Genomic DNA, 13395 nt, shown 5'->3' with positions numbered 1-13395 from the left:
TCTCTCTCTCTCTCTCTCTCTCTCTCTCTCTCTCTCTCTCTCTCTCTCTCTCTCTCTCTCTCTCTCTCTCTCTCTCTCTCTTCAGTTAATTTGCAGTGGTATTGATGGAGAGAGCACCAGACTGTTGCCTTTCTACTGGTCTCAGTAAAACACAGAGGAAGTAGGAGTAGAGATAGTATGTACTGTACTTAAGACTGGAGTCATAACAGTCTAGACTACTATTCAACCAGATACCATGTTGATGCCTGAGTACTTTGTTGGACCTATAATAATGAGATGGATCATGTGTGAACTGGGATTCTAGTTCCTCATTCTGCCCAGTTATGAGAGTTGTCCTTAAGGATTATTGTCTAGATCACACTTGAGTTTGATTTGATAAGTTTTGCCTTATGAGAGCATCGTAAAGGCTTTTGGTTGAAACGGTAAAAGCCAAATTCTGTGTTACTCTGCCGAAACCCTTTATTACATGTATTCTGTTTTTATGTCCTTTGTAGGGGTATTAGTCAATAATCACACATGCACGGCTGTCTTTCCTCTGTGCGACTGTAATTGCACCACTGTATCTACTTTGATGCCAGGGAGAAACTCTGCCCCCTGCTGCTAGACACATGTAACTGCATACAGCAACACCAGTGTAAAAATCAACCTTCTGTGACCATATTACTCTCAATTGCTGTGTCTTAAATGACTTGTCCTCTGTATAGTGCACTACCTTGGTCACACCAGGATTATGTCTGGCCAATTATGCATTCATCACTGACCTTGCTGCTTGTGAGAACAATGTAAAATATTGATCAATGAAGCGCACTATCTCAGAGGTGATCGGTCATAGGTTGGATCTAAAAACTCCTCTGATATAACCAGTATTTACTGTCAGATGTAGTACTGTACCATTACACCTGTATGCAACCACCAGTGGCATGTTAGTCACTTATACTTTACTCTGTGTTTGGAGGTGGGAAACACATGCCAGAGGGGCTAATCAACTACAGATTTTCCGTGTTGTACCAAAGTGAGTATTTTCCACAGCAAAGCTGTGCTCTCTATTTATCTGTGGTGGGGGTCCTATGATTAGTGTAACTCAAAATGCCCCTAATGTGCGTACGTGCGCATGTGAGTCTGAGAGAATGTGTACAAGGGTGTGTCTGTGCATGTGTGAGTGCGACTGTGCGTTTCGACCGTCTCTCCCTGTCTCTCTGTCTGATTGGGGTTTGGATTTCTCTTGTTATGCACTGCATGGTATTGCTGTTCTGATTTGCACTTTAATGAGTATTTATTGTAAAACTGAATAAACAAACATGTATAAAAGGAACATTTTTTTCTTTTGATGCCTTTGTTGGTTTGGAGCTCACTAATATATTTATAACACACACACAAACCATCACAGAGGATTTCTGTCTGTGTTTTTATTTCAGACAAACTGCACCCATAGATGTCAACAATATTATTTTATATGAACATCAGGTGATGATCACTTCCTTGCTTCCTCGCTCTTTCTGTAATACTTTTTATTCATCGGCTTCAGGGAAAGTTCTTCACAAGTCTTGGGAAATAGGAAGCACATAAAAGCAACACCTGCTAGACAATGGCTCCATAAAAAGCAAAGGAAACAAAGTTTATGGCTATGCTTCACTTCAGAAGGTGCAACCTCAACCAATGCATAGTAATCGATACTAGCAGAATTCTTTGCTAATATATTTTAGATTATGCTGCACATGGTTGCTTATTGGTAAGCCATTTAAGATAATTATTATATTAACTATGCTTAATATCTTAATATCTTAGAAAAACATTTGGCAGTTTTTAAAGGCTTTGACATAAGTGGTTAGAATAAGCAGTTCCATAACCCATCATCTATCAACTCAACTACTAACCCTAAACACAAATACAAAGTAGAAAAATTTGTTCACATACAAAACAAAATAATACAAAACACTTGAGAAATAGTGGCTATGATATCAGGTTGGAAATGGTCTTGAAGAGTCTTTAGCCCTCAGAGTCCTGCAGATACACACAGAGGTGGACTCAGGAAAAAAAACACAAAATCGACTATATTTTTGTTAGTTTGTCAATGTGTTAGCCATGTTGACTTACACACATTTGGTAGTCTCTGCAAATCAACGGAGTGTAAAATATAAGACATGACTATTTTAACAGGCATAAAGAGAGCCTGGCAGCATTGCTAGGCTTGTGTGTATGTGCATAATGGTTTGTAGCTCCTGTTCTGGGATCAGCTGTTCACCTTGGATCACTGCTGAAAGTCACTCAGAGCCACCAGCCAAATTGTCCCTGACTGGCTCCACACCGAGAGAAGCAACATGTGCTTAAAAGAAGAGAAATCCCCAAGTGTACAAAAGAGAGTTCCACTTTCAGCTGGGGGGGCGGTGTGTAGCTTGTTGAGAAATCTCCATTGCTTGCTCCTTATGCAAATTTATTCTCTGATCCATAACTGTAGTCATCATCAGGTAAATAAGGTCGTAGTCAAGAGGTTGAAGTTATTGTCACAGAGATTGGATGACTGTCACAGCGTGGAGAATATTACCATGGAGGACAGATCTGTCTCTTCTGCCTGGCTGATGCAAACAGGAAAACAGACATCATTTCACCATGTCAAATATACAGCGGTGTGCAGTGGAGGTCGGGTCCTGGTGACTGTGACAAGACCACAGAGTCATCTTTACCTTGTGTCTTGGTGGTTACTCCGCAGTGATGATGTCAGCATACAGGTCAGGAGGAGGTAAGATGAGCATATCAGGAAGCTCAGAATCCATTTCTTGTGTTGAACAACTGTCAGGCCTGTGGAGAGACAATACACAACACTGTGTTTTCTCTTTCTCTTTGTCTCTCTCTCTCAAACACAAACACGCCAAAACACCAAAACACCAACATACAAACTCACTCACTCACTCACTCACTCACTCACTCACTCACTCACCCATCCAGCCACTCACCCATCCACTCACTCACTCACTCACCCACCCACTCACCCACTCACTCACTCACTCTCTTTCCATGCACAGCACCTCATTCCAAGCAGTAAGGAAGAAAACTTGTCTGTCAACAGGTTGCACAGCATGTTCGTCATTTTTCTGTGTGTGTGTGTGTTTTACAACTCTACTTACGGGCGAACTGCTTCTTCCTCTACAGGCACAGGACCTGAGACAGAACCAGGAAGTATTTTGGTATTAGGTTTCAGAAATCCATTTATCAAGCAGGTCAGGTGCTCAGTAAGGATTTCAGCCAGTGACTCAACTAATCCAGCTATATGTTGTTTACAATATAAATAGATGATGTCGCACATATTCTATTTACATGCATGTTGGTTTATATGGTATGGTTATATGGTAAGTCTATAATAGTATATATAGTATCCTATTATAAGTATGGTATAGTATTATATATACTGTATATCTATACATATATCTATGTCTATGTCTCTCTCTCTCTCTCTCTCTCTCTCTCTCTCTCTCTCTCTCTCTCTCCCTTAGGCGATTATACTTTATAAATACTTTTTTCTGTCTAATTAATAATAATAATATCTGTCTAATTTAAATGATCAACATTATAAACTACATAGAGATTTTCAAACATTGCTTACTTGTCTCTCGTTCAGTGCTGCTGTAGGAAGGAATGAGAACAAAAGAAAAAGAAATTAAATTAAATTTTGTGTGTGTGTGTGTGTGTGTGTGCGTGTGTGCGTGTGCATGTGTGTGTGTGTGTTTGTGTATCATGCATACCTGGCGGTTGGCTCTACCTCAAGTTTGGGTGCATGGAAAAATGTGGCCAACTTATGAAGTGCTTCATGTCTCGCTCTGAAAAACAGAGACACAAATGAATATGTATGTGTGCAACCTGCATGTGTGTGTGTGTGACTGAGAGAGTGAGAGATACTCACTGCGTATGGGAGCCCTCTGCACTGATGTCACTCTGACTGTGCTGGTGGTTTATGCTTGGTTCTCTGTTTACTAAAAAAAAAAAACATAAACAAGATACACAAACATAATACACTTTAACCTCGAAACACACCTACAGTATAAAACCCAGACTAATAACATAAATTGTCTCCTTGTTGAAGTCACCAAACCTAGGCCTGCCTTCATACACACATCTCATAGCATCCATTTTATTAGGCACATTAGCTCGCTGCTCCAAACAGTGAGTCACACTGCTGTGACTCAACATATAAAGTATGCCAACAGACCGAGAGGTCCAGTTACTGTTCGACTAAATGTTGGAACTGGCAAGATGCGTGAATTAATCGACTTTCAATGTGGTAAGATCACTGGTGTCAGACGGGCCAGTTCCAGCATTTCAGAAAAGGATGCCCCCCTGGGGTTTTTCACATAGGAGAAGCAACATGACAGATTGAAATACTGTCATCACACTTTATTTGGATGATCCAACGTTGATGCTCAACTTACTATCAAATGACTATAATGTGTCACCAGGAAGTCTACTGAGATTTAGGTGATATTCACAACAGTGTGAAAAGTCTATATTCAGTGTCTGGGATAGGGTTGATCTTAGGGTTGAGGTTAGGGTTAGGCTAATGTCAGGATTAGGGTTACACAGAGATGCAACAAATAGGCAAGTGACACTTTGTTGAACAGCTACTTTTTGTCACCTGATAGCTGAGCATCAACACTAGGTGTTACCAATACTGTTTACTGAGGAAAAGTTTGGCATGAAGCAGCAGAGTTAAAACAGTGTTGACCCAGAGGCCTGGCTCTGACATTGTGTCTGTGTTATTATATCTTACCCATGTCTGGCATGGAGTGTGTCCTAGTGTGGCCCCTGCGGAGGAAAGTACAATGGAGGCTTCAATCTTGTGAACAAATACAACACATTACTTGGAATTACTTGGAATTAGCCTGGATCTGAATGGGAGTGTAAAAGAAACAGGCTAATGTGGACTTACTGGGGATTCAGTGGATCTATAGTTTCCTTGGGAGAGAGAGGCTCATCGTCATCACAGGTCCATTCCTCGCTGTCATCTGTGACTGAACACATACATACATACACATCAACATCAAAATTATGCTGAATAAGGTAAACATATAATGATGAATAATAATAATAGGGAAATACTTACAACTGCCTGTTGATAGTGGGTAGTGGTTTGAAGTCCTGATAAAAAGAAGAAAAACAACAACAAATTCTTATTTTTGACTATGAAGTGTGTTTAGCTGCATATGTTGGCATTTCATTGCATTGTCTATATTTATATATGTATATGTATCCCACTATGCATGCATACCTGCTCCCCAGGCTCGTAGCCTCTGGCTCTATAATATTGCTGCTGTTCTTGCGGGTGATAGCAGCTTTCTTTCCCAGCTCCAACATCTCCTTGATGTCTAGCTCCACGTGATCCACTGCAATATATCCATCTGGAACACACTCATTGTGTGTCATTGTTTTGATCCACAATTAAGTATTACATCAAGTTACTTCTTTCAACAAGTTGTCTATACAGAGATTTTTTCTGTTTTTCTGGCTCAGAATAATCTTTACATCAGGTTGCCAATGAGCGGGGTGCATAAAGATAGTATCCTCCTGGTTTGATGTCATTATTTTTTTCATACCCGTGCCACAATGCAGTGTTCAGTAGCACTAGTACGGTACACAAATTACAGGTAATTACTGTCTAATTAATGTAGTAAGCCTGACTTTACTTAGCAATACAGTTCCCACAGTGTTATCGAGTACTTTCATATTAGGTATTGGAAAGGCCAGTAAGCAAATGCCACCTTCTTTATGCATCCTTCACATTTATCCTTGAGGTGAATATACTGCTGATGACAACACTGAGTCTTTCTGTTGTTGTCAAGTAACTCACAGGTGTTGCTGCTGTCCCTGGCCAGCCATTTTCCCTTGGGGCAGTTGGTTGTTCGGATGATGCTGACCATGTCACCGCTCTTGACTGGCAGATCGCACTTGCGGCCCTTAGTCGTCACAGTTACTTTTGCCTCGTACATGGCTTCCTCCTGTCCCGTGATCTAACAAAGGGGAACACGTATATCACACATACATATTTGAACACATATACACACACACAAACAGTGCTGGCACATACTGTGTTTGCTGTACAAAGTGTGATTAATATGATATAAACCTCTTAATCCTGTGGGGCTTTACACTCAATGACATACACTGCTTTCCATAGTGTGTGAGTATTAGTGTGTACAGTATATTAATATGTGTATTACTGGATAGTGTGTTAGCATCTGGCTGCATTAGTGTGTGTATGTGAGGAGCGCATTGCCAGTAGATGAAGGTTTTGTACATAAACAGGATCAAATGGAATCTGCCGACTTTTGTTTTCATATGCGCAAACCCATGTTGTTATTTCAGTAAACGGTATTAGTATACTTCAAAGCAAAAAAAAGGCACACATTGCAGATTTTGTGTGAAAAATATCACAGACAATGAACAAATGTTTTTCCAGATTCCATTTGGGCTGCATGTAAGCAGCGTGTTGCTCAGCTCAGCTGCTTTGCTGGGAGGAATGAATTCAGACAGGTTTCCATGCCAAGATATATTACCCCCCCCCCCCTTCTCTGCCTCCTCCTCACCTTCCATACCTCCCTTGTCTGTGAAAATAACACAACTCACTTTGAACTTCTTCTTCATCTCATTCTCCTTCTTCTCTCTCTCTTTCTGCTCTTTCTTTTCCCTTTCTTTCTGCTCCTTCAGCTCTTTCTTCTCCTTTTCCAGGCGTTGTTTCTCTTTCTTTTTCAGCTCTTTCTCATCGGGCCCTTCTGGAGCAGTCTTCTTTTCGGACCTGTGAAAGAGAGAAAGAGAATGAGGGAAGTGGCCCGGCTAGTCTGAAGGGGAATACTCACAGCATGTTAAAAGAAGAAGATCGTAAGGAAAACAAAGGCAAACCGCAGAGGGGCCTCTCTCATCACTGACAGTACATCTAGGGAATAACTGAGATGAGAACAGAACTGGGTCAAAACATTAGCCTTACTTGCTGAACCTGCCCGTCTTGCCTTTCTCTTCATTCTGTAAACACAAAGAAAGAGATAAAGCTTGATAACTTTTGTACTGATCCATTAGAGTCTCCAACCCAAAATAGATAAAAAACCCTTTGTTACGAGGAGGAAGAAGTCGTCTTTTCCAGATTCACACACAACTGCATGAATACACACACATGCACACACACTCAGAAGCACATACATGGAGCACAACGCATGCACAGGAGATTAGGTGGGTGTGAGTGATCTCAAAAAACAATCTTAATGTTCAGAGCGCTCCTTACTGTTGGCTGTTGTGTCTCAGCATAAGGATCTGTGGCAAACAAGAAGAGGACAAACAGTTATGCAAAAAAATCAGAAATTAGTTTAGTACTGGGGATGATTAAGGCATATGTAAACTTTACATTATTGCCCTTATCTTATAGATACAATGGATAAGATAGCATCACATGAGGTAACAGTATTTACCTCTGGCTGATTGCAAATGAGGTGTTTTGGGCTATAGCTATCAGAACCGGTCAAATAGTGTTTGTAAATAATCTTCAGATTTTGTCTTAACCTGCTTGGAGTACCAGATGGGTGGGTACTAGGTCTGCCAGAGGGTTTAATCTAAGGCTGTGCAATAATTCATTGATGTTATAATTTATCGTCTTTTAATAGAATCACACCAGGATGAAATTAGGATATCAAGATGCTGTGGTACACAACATGTTGTCTAAATTAATTATAAGAAGCAAATACTAATTAAAATTGCTCACAAGATGATATCCAAAATGTTTTAGTGAATGTTATTGGAAAATTAGAGTTAGGTTTAATACCACACTTGATATTATCATGCGGTTAAATAAGATCAGTTTCAGTTATTTGCATACGTACATATAGATATTGTTCTATATCACAACTATGTGAAAGTCAGAGTAGTATACTTTGCCCTGATCTTGTTCTGATGTGGTAAACCCCAGACATCTGGTGCTCCAAGAATGTTAAAACAAGTGCTAAGAATTATTTGTAATTATTTGATCTAGGTCTGATAGCTATTGCATTTGCTGAGTCCTTACTCTTTGGTGGTCCTTTACGTTTCTTGCCACCTTCACTCTTTCCTTTCTTTTTAGTGGCAGAGGAGATAACGTCTTCATAGACGTTCTCACTACTCTCATAGGTGCCGTCTTCCGCTTGTTGCCTGGGTGGGACAGAAGTGGAGACAAACAGGAATCACAACCCGGTTTTCAGGGGTGACTATTTCAAACCGCATGTTGATCCCGTCCTGATATAACTACTAAGATTAAAACTACACAAAACTTTAAGAGAAGAGTAGAGAGTAAGGTTTAATTTATTTGCCTTACCCTGTGATGAGGTTGGGTTGAGTGTCCTGACAGACAGGGGAGGACGAGCCAAGCACGTCCAATGCTGTCTCTGGTTGTGGATTATCTTGTAATAATTCCACTCCAAACTCTGGTGCTCCATGGACCTCAGCTCCTGGAACAGTTATCCCGTTACTGTAGAACTGATTCATAGTCTCTGGAAGGGTGTGTCCATCTGGTGTGTCTGGGCCAGCGTACTCCCCATTCCCCCACTCTGACACTTGCAACTCTGGAGAATAAGCATCTGAACCCACATCTTCAAACTCTGGGACCTCCACACTGGTGTCTGCCTCTGAGAATTCAGGAGGAACAGGGATCTCCGCCGCTGAGAGGGCAAAACAATGTGACATGAGTTTCAATGACTAGGCTAAATTAGGTCTCACAAACTAGTAAGTTTAAGAGTGATGGCCACACCATTGTCTTCCAGAGGGGGAGGGAGGAAGGCAGCCAGGTCGACAGAGGAAGGTCTGGCAGGTTTCTCTGGAGCTGGTCCCAGAGACTCAGGCTCTGGGAGCATCTTCCTGGGTGGAGGAGGTGGAACTACCAACAGCTCTGGGACCAAGTCAGACCCCTCCTCAGCAATGCCCTCCAACATTGGGGAGGCTTGTCCTGCAAAAAATGATATCACGTCCATCATGATATACAAGTGTATCATCAGTATAGTCATCTATGGTAGCTTGTTGGACAATTTGAACGAGTTTATGGATACACAACCAAGTATGAACTTAAAATCTGATAGACATCCTCATTTTAGCAGCAAGAATTGCATGTGAACATAATATATACAGTAAAATACTTAGAACTTCAAGAGAAACATGTGAATGTCTCCAAAGAGGGAAAGAAGACGAGAGTAAGCCAAATGGAAGAATTTGAATAGTGAGGAAACCAAACCAGTCCAACCCACTGTGTAAGCTGTGATATAACTATGTGGAGCATACATAGAGTTATGACCATGAAAAACCAAGACAGTTCAACAAACCACAGCATCTCACTCAGTCAAAGAAAGTTCTTACAATGCAGAAAGTATCTACTCAAACTTCTATCCAAATTTAGGATTGGTTTAAAAAATCATAGTTTCCTGTTAGAGTCTTAAAAGATCTTCCTGCATTACTGGAATCTTACACTGGTAAGAAACTTTTATCTGCTTCCTTAGGATGTTAGGAAGCAAACCATTGAAAGATAATCAGTGAGAAACGATAAATTACATGAGACATAGAGGTGACAGACGCTTATGTCTATATAAGCTTATATCTATATATAAGCTTATGTCTTGTGTCTGAAGTCTTATGTCATGTGTGCATGCATGCATGCATGCACATATAAGACTGTTTGAAATCCAGAAATGCATGCATGCATGCACACACAGACACAAACACAAACACAAACACACACACATGGTAAATCCATGTAGGTAAAATCTTCCGTCATCACAACAGCCAGCTCAGTGCTCATCCTATGTGTTGTTTTCTAGGCTCTCTTTTACACATAAAACTGAGTGTGCCACTGCAGCTCCCAGTCATGGTGATGGATGTGTTCATCTTCTCTGTCATAGTTGGCATTCCTCTCCAGCTCCGCCCTGCCTGCTGCTCTGTTGTTTCTGGCACACGAGAGGTATGCCAGTATGCTGTTGTTGTATGTCTGTGTCTTTAAAACTACTCCTCCTAGCCAACGCAGCTGAGGGTAACCTCTGGCAAAAACCACAGCGTACATACCAGATTTCCAGTATACCTGGACGCCTACTCTATCAAATGATGTTCTATGACTGTGGAGTGCATTACCTGGTGTACAGATGCTGAAATGTGTTCCTGTGCACCTCATGTTCAGGGTGATGGAAAAGGTCAGAGCAAATCCGAATATAGGTCCGCAAGAAAACAAAGAGAAAAACACAGAGGGAAAGAGAGAGTGGTAAATCTACTGTGGTCTGTCCAGACTTACTGTGGTCAAAGCCGTTGACCTGTGCTGTTTTCTGATCTTCATAGTCAATTGGTGGAAGTTCTGGGAGAGAGAGGGTGGGGCTGACGGGAGGGGGGACTTCATCAGGGGGTGGGGTGATGGAGTGGGATGTGGAGGGGCTGACTAGCGGGCTGAAAACAGATAAGGCATTGGAATATGTCAGTGTTTTTCAGGAGCATGATATAACCTTATATAATAGAGCCGTTGAATATAGAATAAATCTATTAAACATTCTGCTTTACCCTTCAACACTTAAACCTTACATCATAACTCCTGGGATAGTGCTAATTGTTTTGCTGTGATGCGTTTTGTGTTGTTTACCTGTTGTTTGTGATCTTCCTGCGTGCCTTCTCCAGAGCATTCAAGATCCTCTGGTCAGCTGGAGTGGTCTTCTTCATGGGGCTCATCTCCTCCGCCCGCTCCAGAGCTGAGAGTGCTGAGATTGGACGCTCAGCTTTGGGAGATGGCGGGATGGATGGAGGGTCTGTGACTGTGCTAGGGGGCTTCTCCACTGCAGCTGCGTCTGCCACCTCTATCCCTGCCACAGCTGCAACCTCTGGCTCAGGCGGTGGTGGAGATGGAGTGGAAGCGGCCGGAGGAGGGCTGGAGATGGCCAGTTGTGTACGACTGGGTGGCGGGCTTGGGACTGGGCTGGGTGGGGCGGGGATGTCGGTGATTGGTGTGGCAGGTCTGGGAGGGGCTGAAACAGGCAGGGCGGGAGTTTCTATCTCAGGTGGGGTTTCAATCTCTGGGGAGGGGACTTTTGGAGCCGGGGTATCAGGAATAAAGGCAGGAGGAGAGTTGATGTCGGGAGAGGCAGGGATAGGAGAGAGCGGGGTAATTGCTGCTGCAGCACTGGAGTCAGGTATGGTGGGGATTTGTGGCATAAGGGCCTTTGGTGTCTGGGTTTCAGCAGGGGCCTCTGGGATTGTGTCACCAAAGGCGGGGGGTACTGGGATAAGCGGAGCTGGTCCAGAAACACCTGGGCTGGGAGCATCTAGGATGAGATCAGCTGGAACCTCGGCTGTCTCTTTTTTTATTGACTTCTTAAAGCCCAGGAAGCCCTTCTTCTTTGGTGTTGCGGATTTAGGTGGAGGCATAGCTGGCACCAGCTCAGCAGTGCCCTCCTTAGGTGCTGCAGAGAGCTTCTTGTCTTTACTGCTCTCTTTCTTCTGCTTCCGAACCAACAAATCTGACTTCCCATCTGCATCAAGCTTCTCTTTGCTTCCCTTTAATGACTTGTCTTTTCCCACTTTCAGCTTCCCGTCACTCTTCTCCTTTCCCTTAGAGTTAGGCTGGATGAGGGGCTTTTTGCTCTCCTTCTTGTCATCCTTGAAGACCACTCTAGGGGCAACGGCGGTCTTTCCGTCCAAGCTCTGGTTGATAGAGGTGAGGAGGGAAGGGCGTGCCCCTGCAGGCAGGTGGTGAGTGGGGCTGGTGGGAGGAGGGAGGACCTTGGGTTTCTGTGGGAGGGCAGGTTTGACCTTGGGTTGCTTCAGGAGTAGTTCCTCATCCTGGAACTTAGCCCTAAGGGCCTTGAAGTCCATTGGGTCCTCCTGGAGAAAGCAACACATAATGCAATAGCCTGAGGTATAATAATATTATGAGATGAATGCATTAATTTCGTTGGGATTGTATTAATCGTGTCGTTTTTTTGTTTTTTTTTAAATCAAATATGGTGTATTCCTTGTCTTATATTTACTACTGCTGAAGTCCTAGTGTTTCCCCCCCAGTTAATAACAGTCAACTCTACAGCAAGGCCTTGGGTTGGTATTGTTTTCCCATTGGCCTAATTGTCTGTCTGTCTTTCTATACAGCTGAGTAGAGAAAGTGGAAGGACCTGCTTTTTTGGAGTCTTGTCACTGATCAGCCTAAATCATTCTGACAAAGGACTAAATGGCTTCAAAGTGCCCCCTCTAATCACACACACACACACACACACACACACACACACAGAGAGAGAGAGAGAGAGAGAGAGAGAGAGAGAGAGAGAGAGTCTAAAGAGAGAGAGTCTTTGCCTCTCTCTAGGTCTCTCTCTCTGTCTCTCTCTGTCACACACACATACACACAAGCAGCACGCGCGCGCGCGCGCACAATGCGTCATGTAGCGCTTTCAAGAAAATCTGTAATCGTGACAATCTTTCTACTCATTTGTAGATTAATAGAAATAAAAAGATACGATGCCGAATATTATGTATTCGCTCTAAACAAGAACTCGGGCTCACAACTTTAAGGATCATATGAAGTGAAATCTGAAAGGACACCATGACAAAATGACTGGAATAACTAACTTAAAACAGATAGGACGACCTAGAAAATATCCTAACAATTGCAATCATCATCACCAGTTATTATTATACTGTCAGGATTAGATGAGATTATAATACAACATACCTGATCCATTGTGCGCTTTAAGATTCACTGGACGTCAGTAGTTTAGTTAAGTCAACTCCACTGATCTTCTTTAGTCTCTCATTCTGCGTGCGATGAATATATCTCATTAACAAAACTTCACATTCCCCAGCGACCTGTCCCAAAACGGTGTGTCTCTCTCATCTGCTCCGAGCGAGAAGAAGCTTTGTCTTCTGCCACAGTCTGCTCCCATGCGCACTGGGGATAGTTTCGGTGGAGGAATGAAGGTGACTGGGGATATTCACGCACATCTTGCAAAAACAGTCCGTCTCGTCAAACGGGTCTGGCCCCGGGTGAGTGCGAGCTTTTAACGCTACATACGGACTATCAACTGCTCTGGGACTGGTTTTTATCCTTCAGGAATGCAGCCCGGCTGGCACGGCGTGTACGCGCACATTAATGTGAGTCACTGTCACGGAGCCTGGTAGGTGTGTGCTGGTATTGCGTTAGGAGAACAAGTGTTTTCCTTAAAACAGTTAACCGTGAATTACCTGTACTTTGCCTGTACTTTGCATGTCAAATGAATCCTTGGAAAACAGTAACGCCAATGTTTTTGTTGGAAGATATGGTCTTTAAGCATTAGTGTGACATTGGATGTGTGATGTATGGCCTATGTTACCTGTACAGCTTATATTGAAGCGTCAAGATAAACATAGAGGAAAAAGGAAACTGAAGAGGCTGGACAACATTCC

At 42.7% G+C, this 13395-nt stretch overlaps 1 protein-coding gene across 3 annotated transcripts; it reads right to left on the bottom strand.

The window, feature by feature from the left end:
• Nucleotides 1-53: 53 nt before the first annotated feature.
• LOC139648763 (fibrous sheath CABYR-binding protein) lies at nucleotides 54-12964 on the bottom strand. 3 transcript variants are annotated; one of them, XM_071524991.1, is made up of 20 exons: nucleotides 12686-12964; nucleotides 10613-11847; nucleotides 10274-10422; nucleotides 8753-8947; nucleotides 8321-8663; nucleotides 8036-8157; nucleotides 7262-7290; nucleotides 6971-7005; nucleotides 6613-6781; nucleotides 5837-5996; nucleotides 5258-5387; nucleotides 5093-5127; nucleotides 4919-5000; nucleotides 4760-4794; nucleotides 3896-3965; nucleotides 3738-3812; nucleotides 3599-3618; nucleotides 3123-3156; nucleotides 2682-2796; nucleotides 54-2573 (listed from the first exon to the last, which is right to left on the bottom strand). In XM_071524991.1, the coding sequence occupies exons 1-19, from the start codon at nucleotides 12692-12694 to the stop codon at nucleotides 2697-2699; spliced, it is 3027 nt and encodes a 1008-aa protein (XP_071381092.1). In that variant the 5' UTR covers nucleotides 12695-12964; the 3' UTR covers nucleotides 54-2573; nucleotides 2682-2696. The 3 variants fall into 3 exon arrangements, with proteins under 3 accessions (XP_071381092.1, XP_071381093.1, XP_071381094.1); XM_071524992.1 differs by having other exon boundaries at nucleotides 54-2569; XM_071524993.1 differs by having other exon boundaries at nucleotides 3599-3615.
• Nucleotides 12965-13395: the final 431 nt, after the last annotated feature.

Source organism: Centroberyx affinis, unplaced genomic scaffold, assembly GCF_046629955.1.
Source record: "Centroberyx affinis isolate AG114_WGS23_722 - 3 ecotype Tasmania unplaced genomic scaffold, CSIRO-AGI_Caff_v1 ptg001253l_1, whole genome shotgun sequence".
In the NCBI taxonomy this organism is placed as follows: domain Eukaryota; kingdom Metazoa; phylum Chordata; class Actinopteri; order Beryciformes; family Berycidae; genus Centroberyx; species Centroberyx affinis.
The sequence above is the reverse complement of the archived record's forward strand: the minus strand, read 5'-3'. Positions and strand labels throughout refer to the sequence as shown.

What these genes read in the sequence shown, in the direction of transcription:
- LOC139648763 (XM_071524991.1), bottom strand. An exon ending in GCTACGAGCCTGGGGAGCAG is followed by an intron (nt 5,128 to 5,257) that starts GTATGCATGCAT and finishes TCTTTTTATCAG; the next exon opens with GACTTCAAACCACTACCCAC. An exon ending in GAGGTAGAGCCAACCGCCAG is followed by an intron (nt 3,619 to 3,737) that starts GTATGCATGATA and finishes TCCTTCCTACAG; the next exon opens with CAGCACTGAACGAGAGACAA.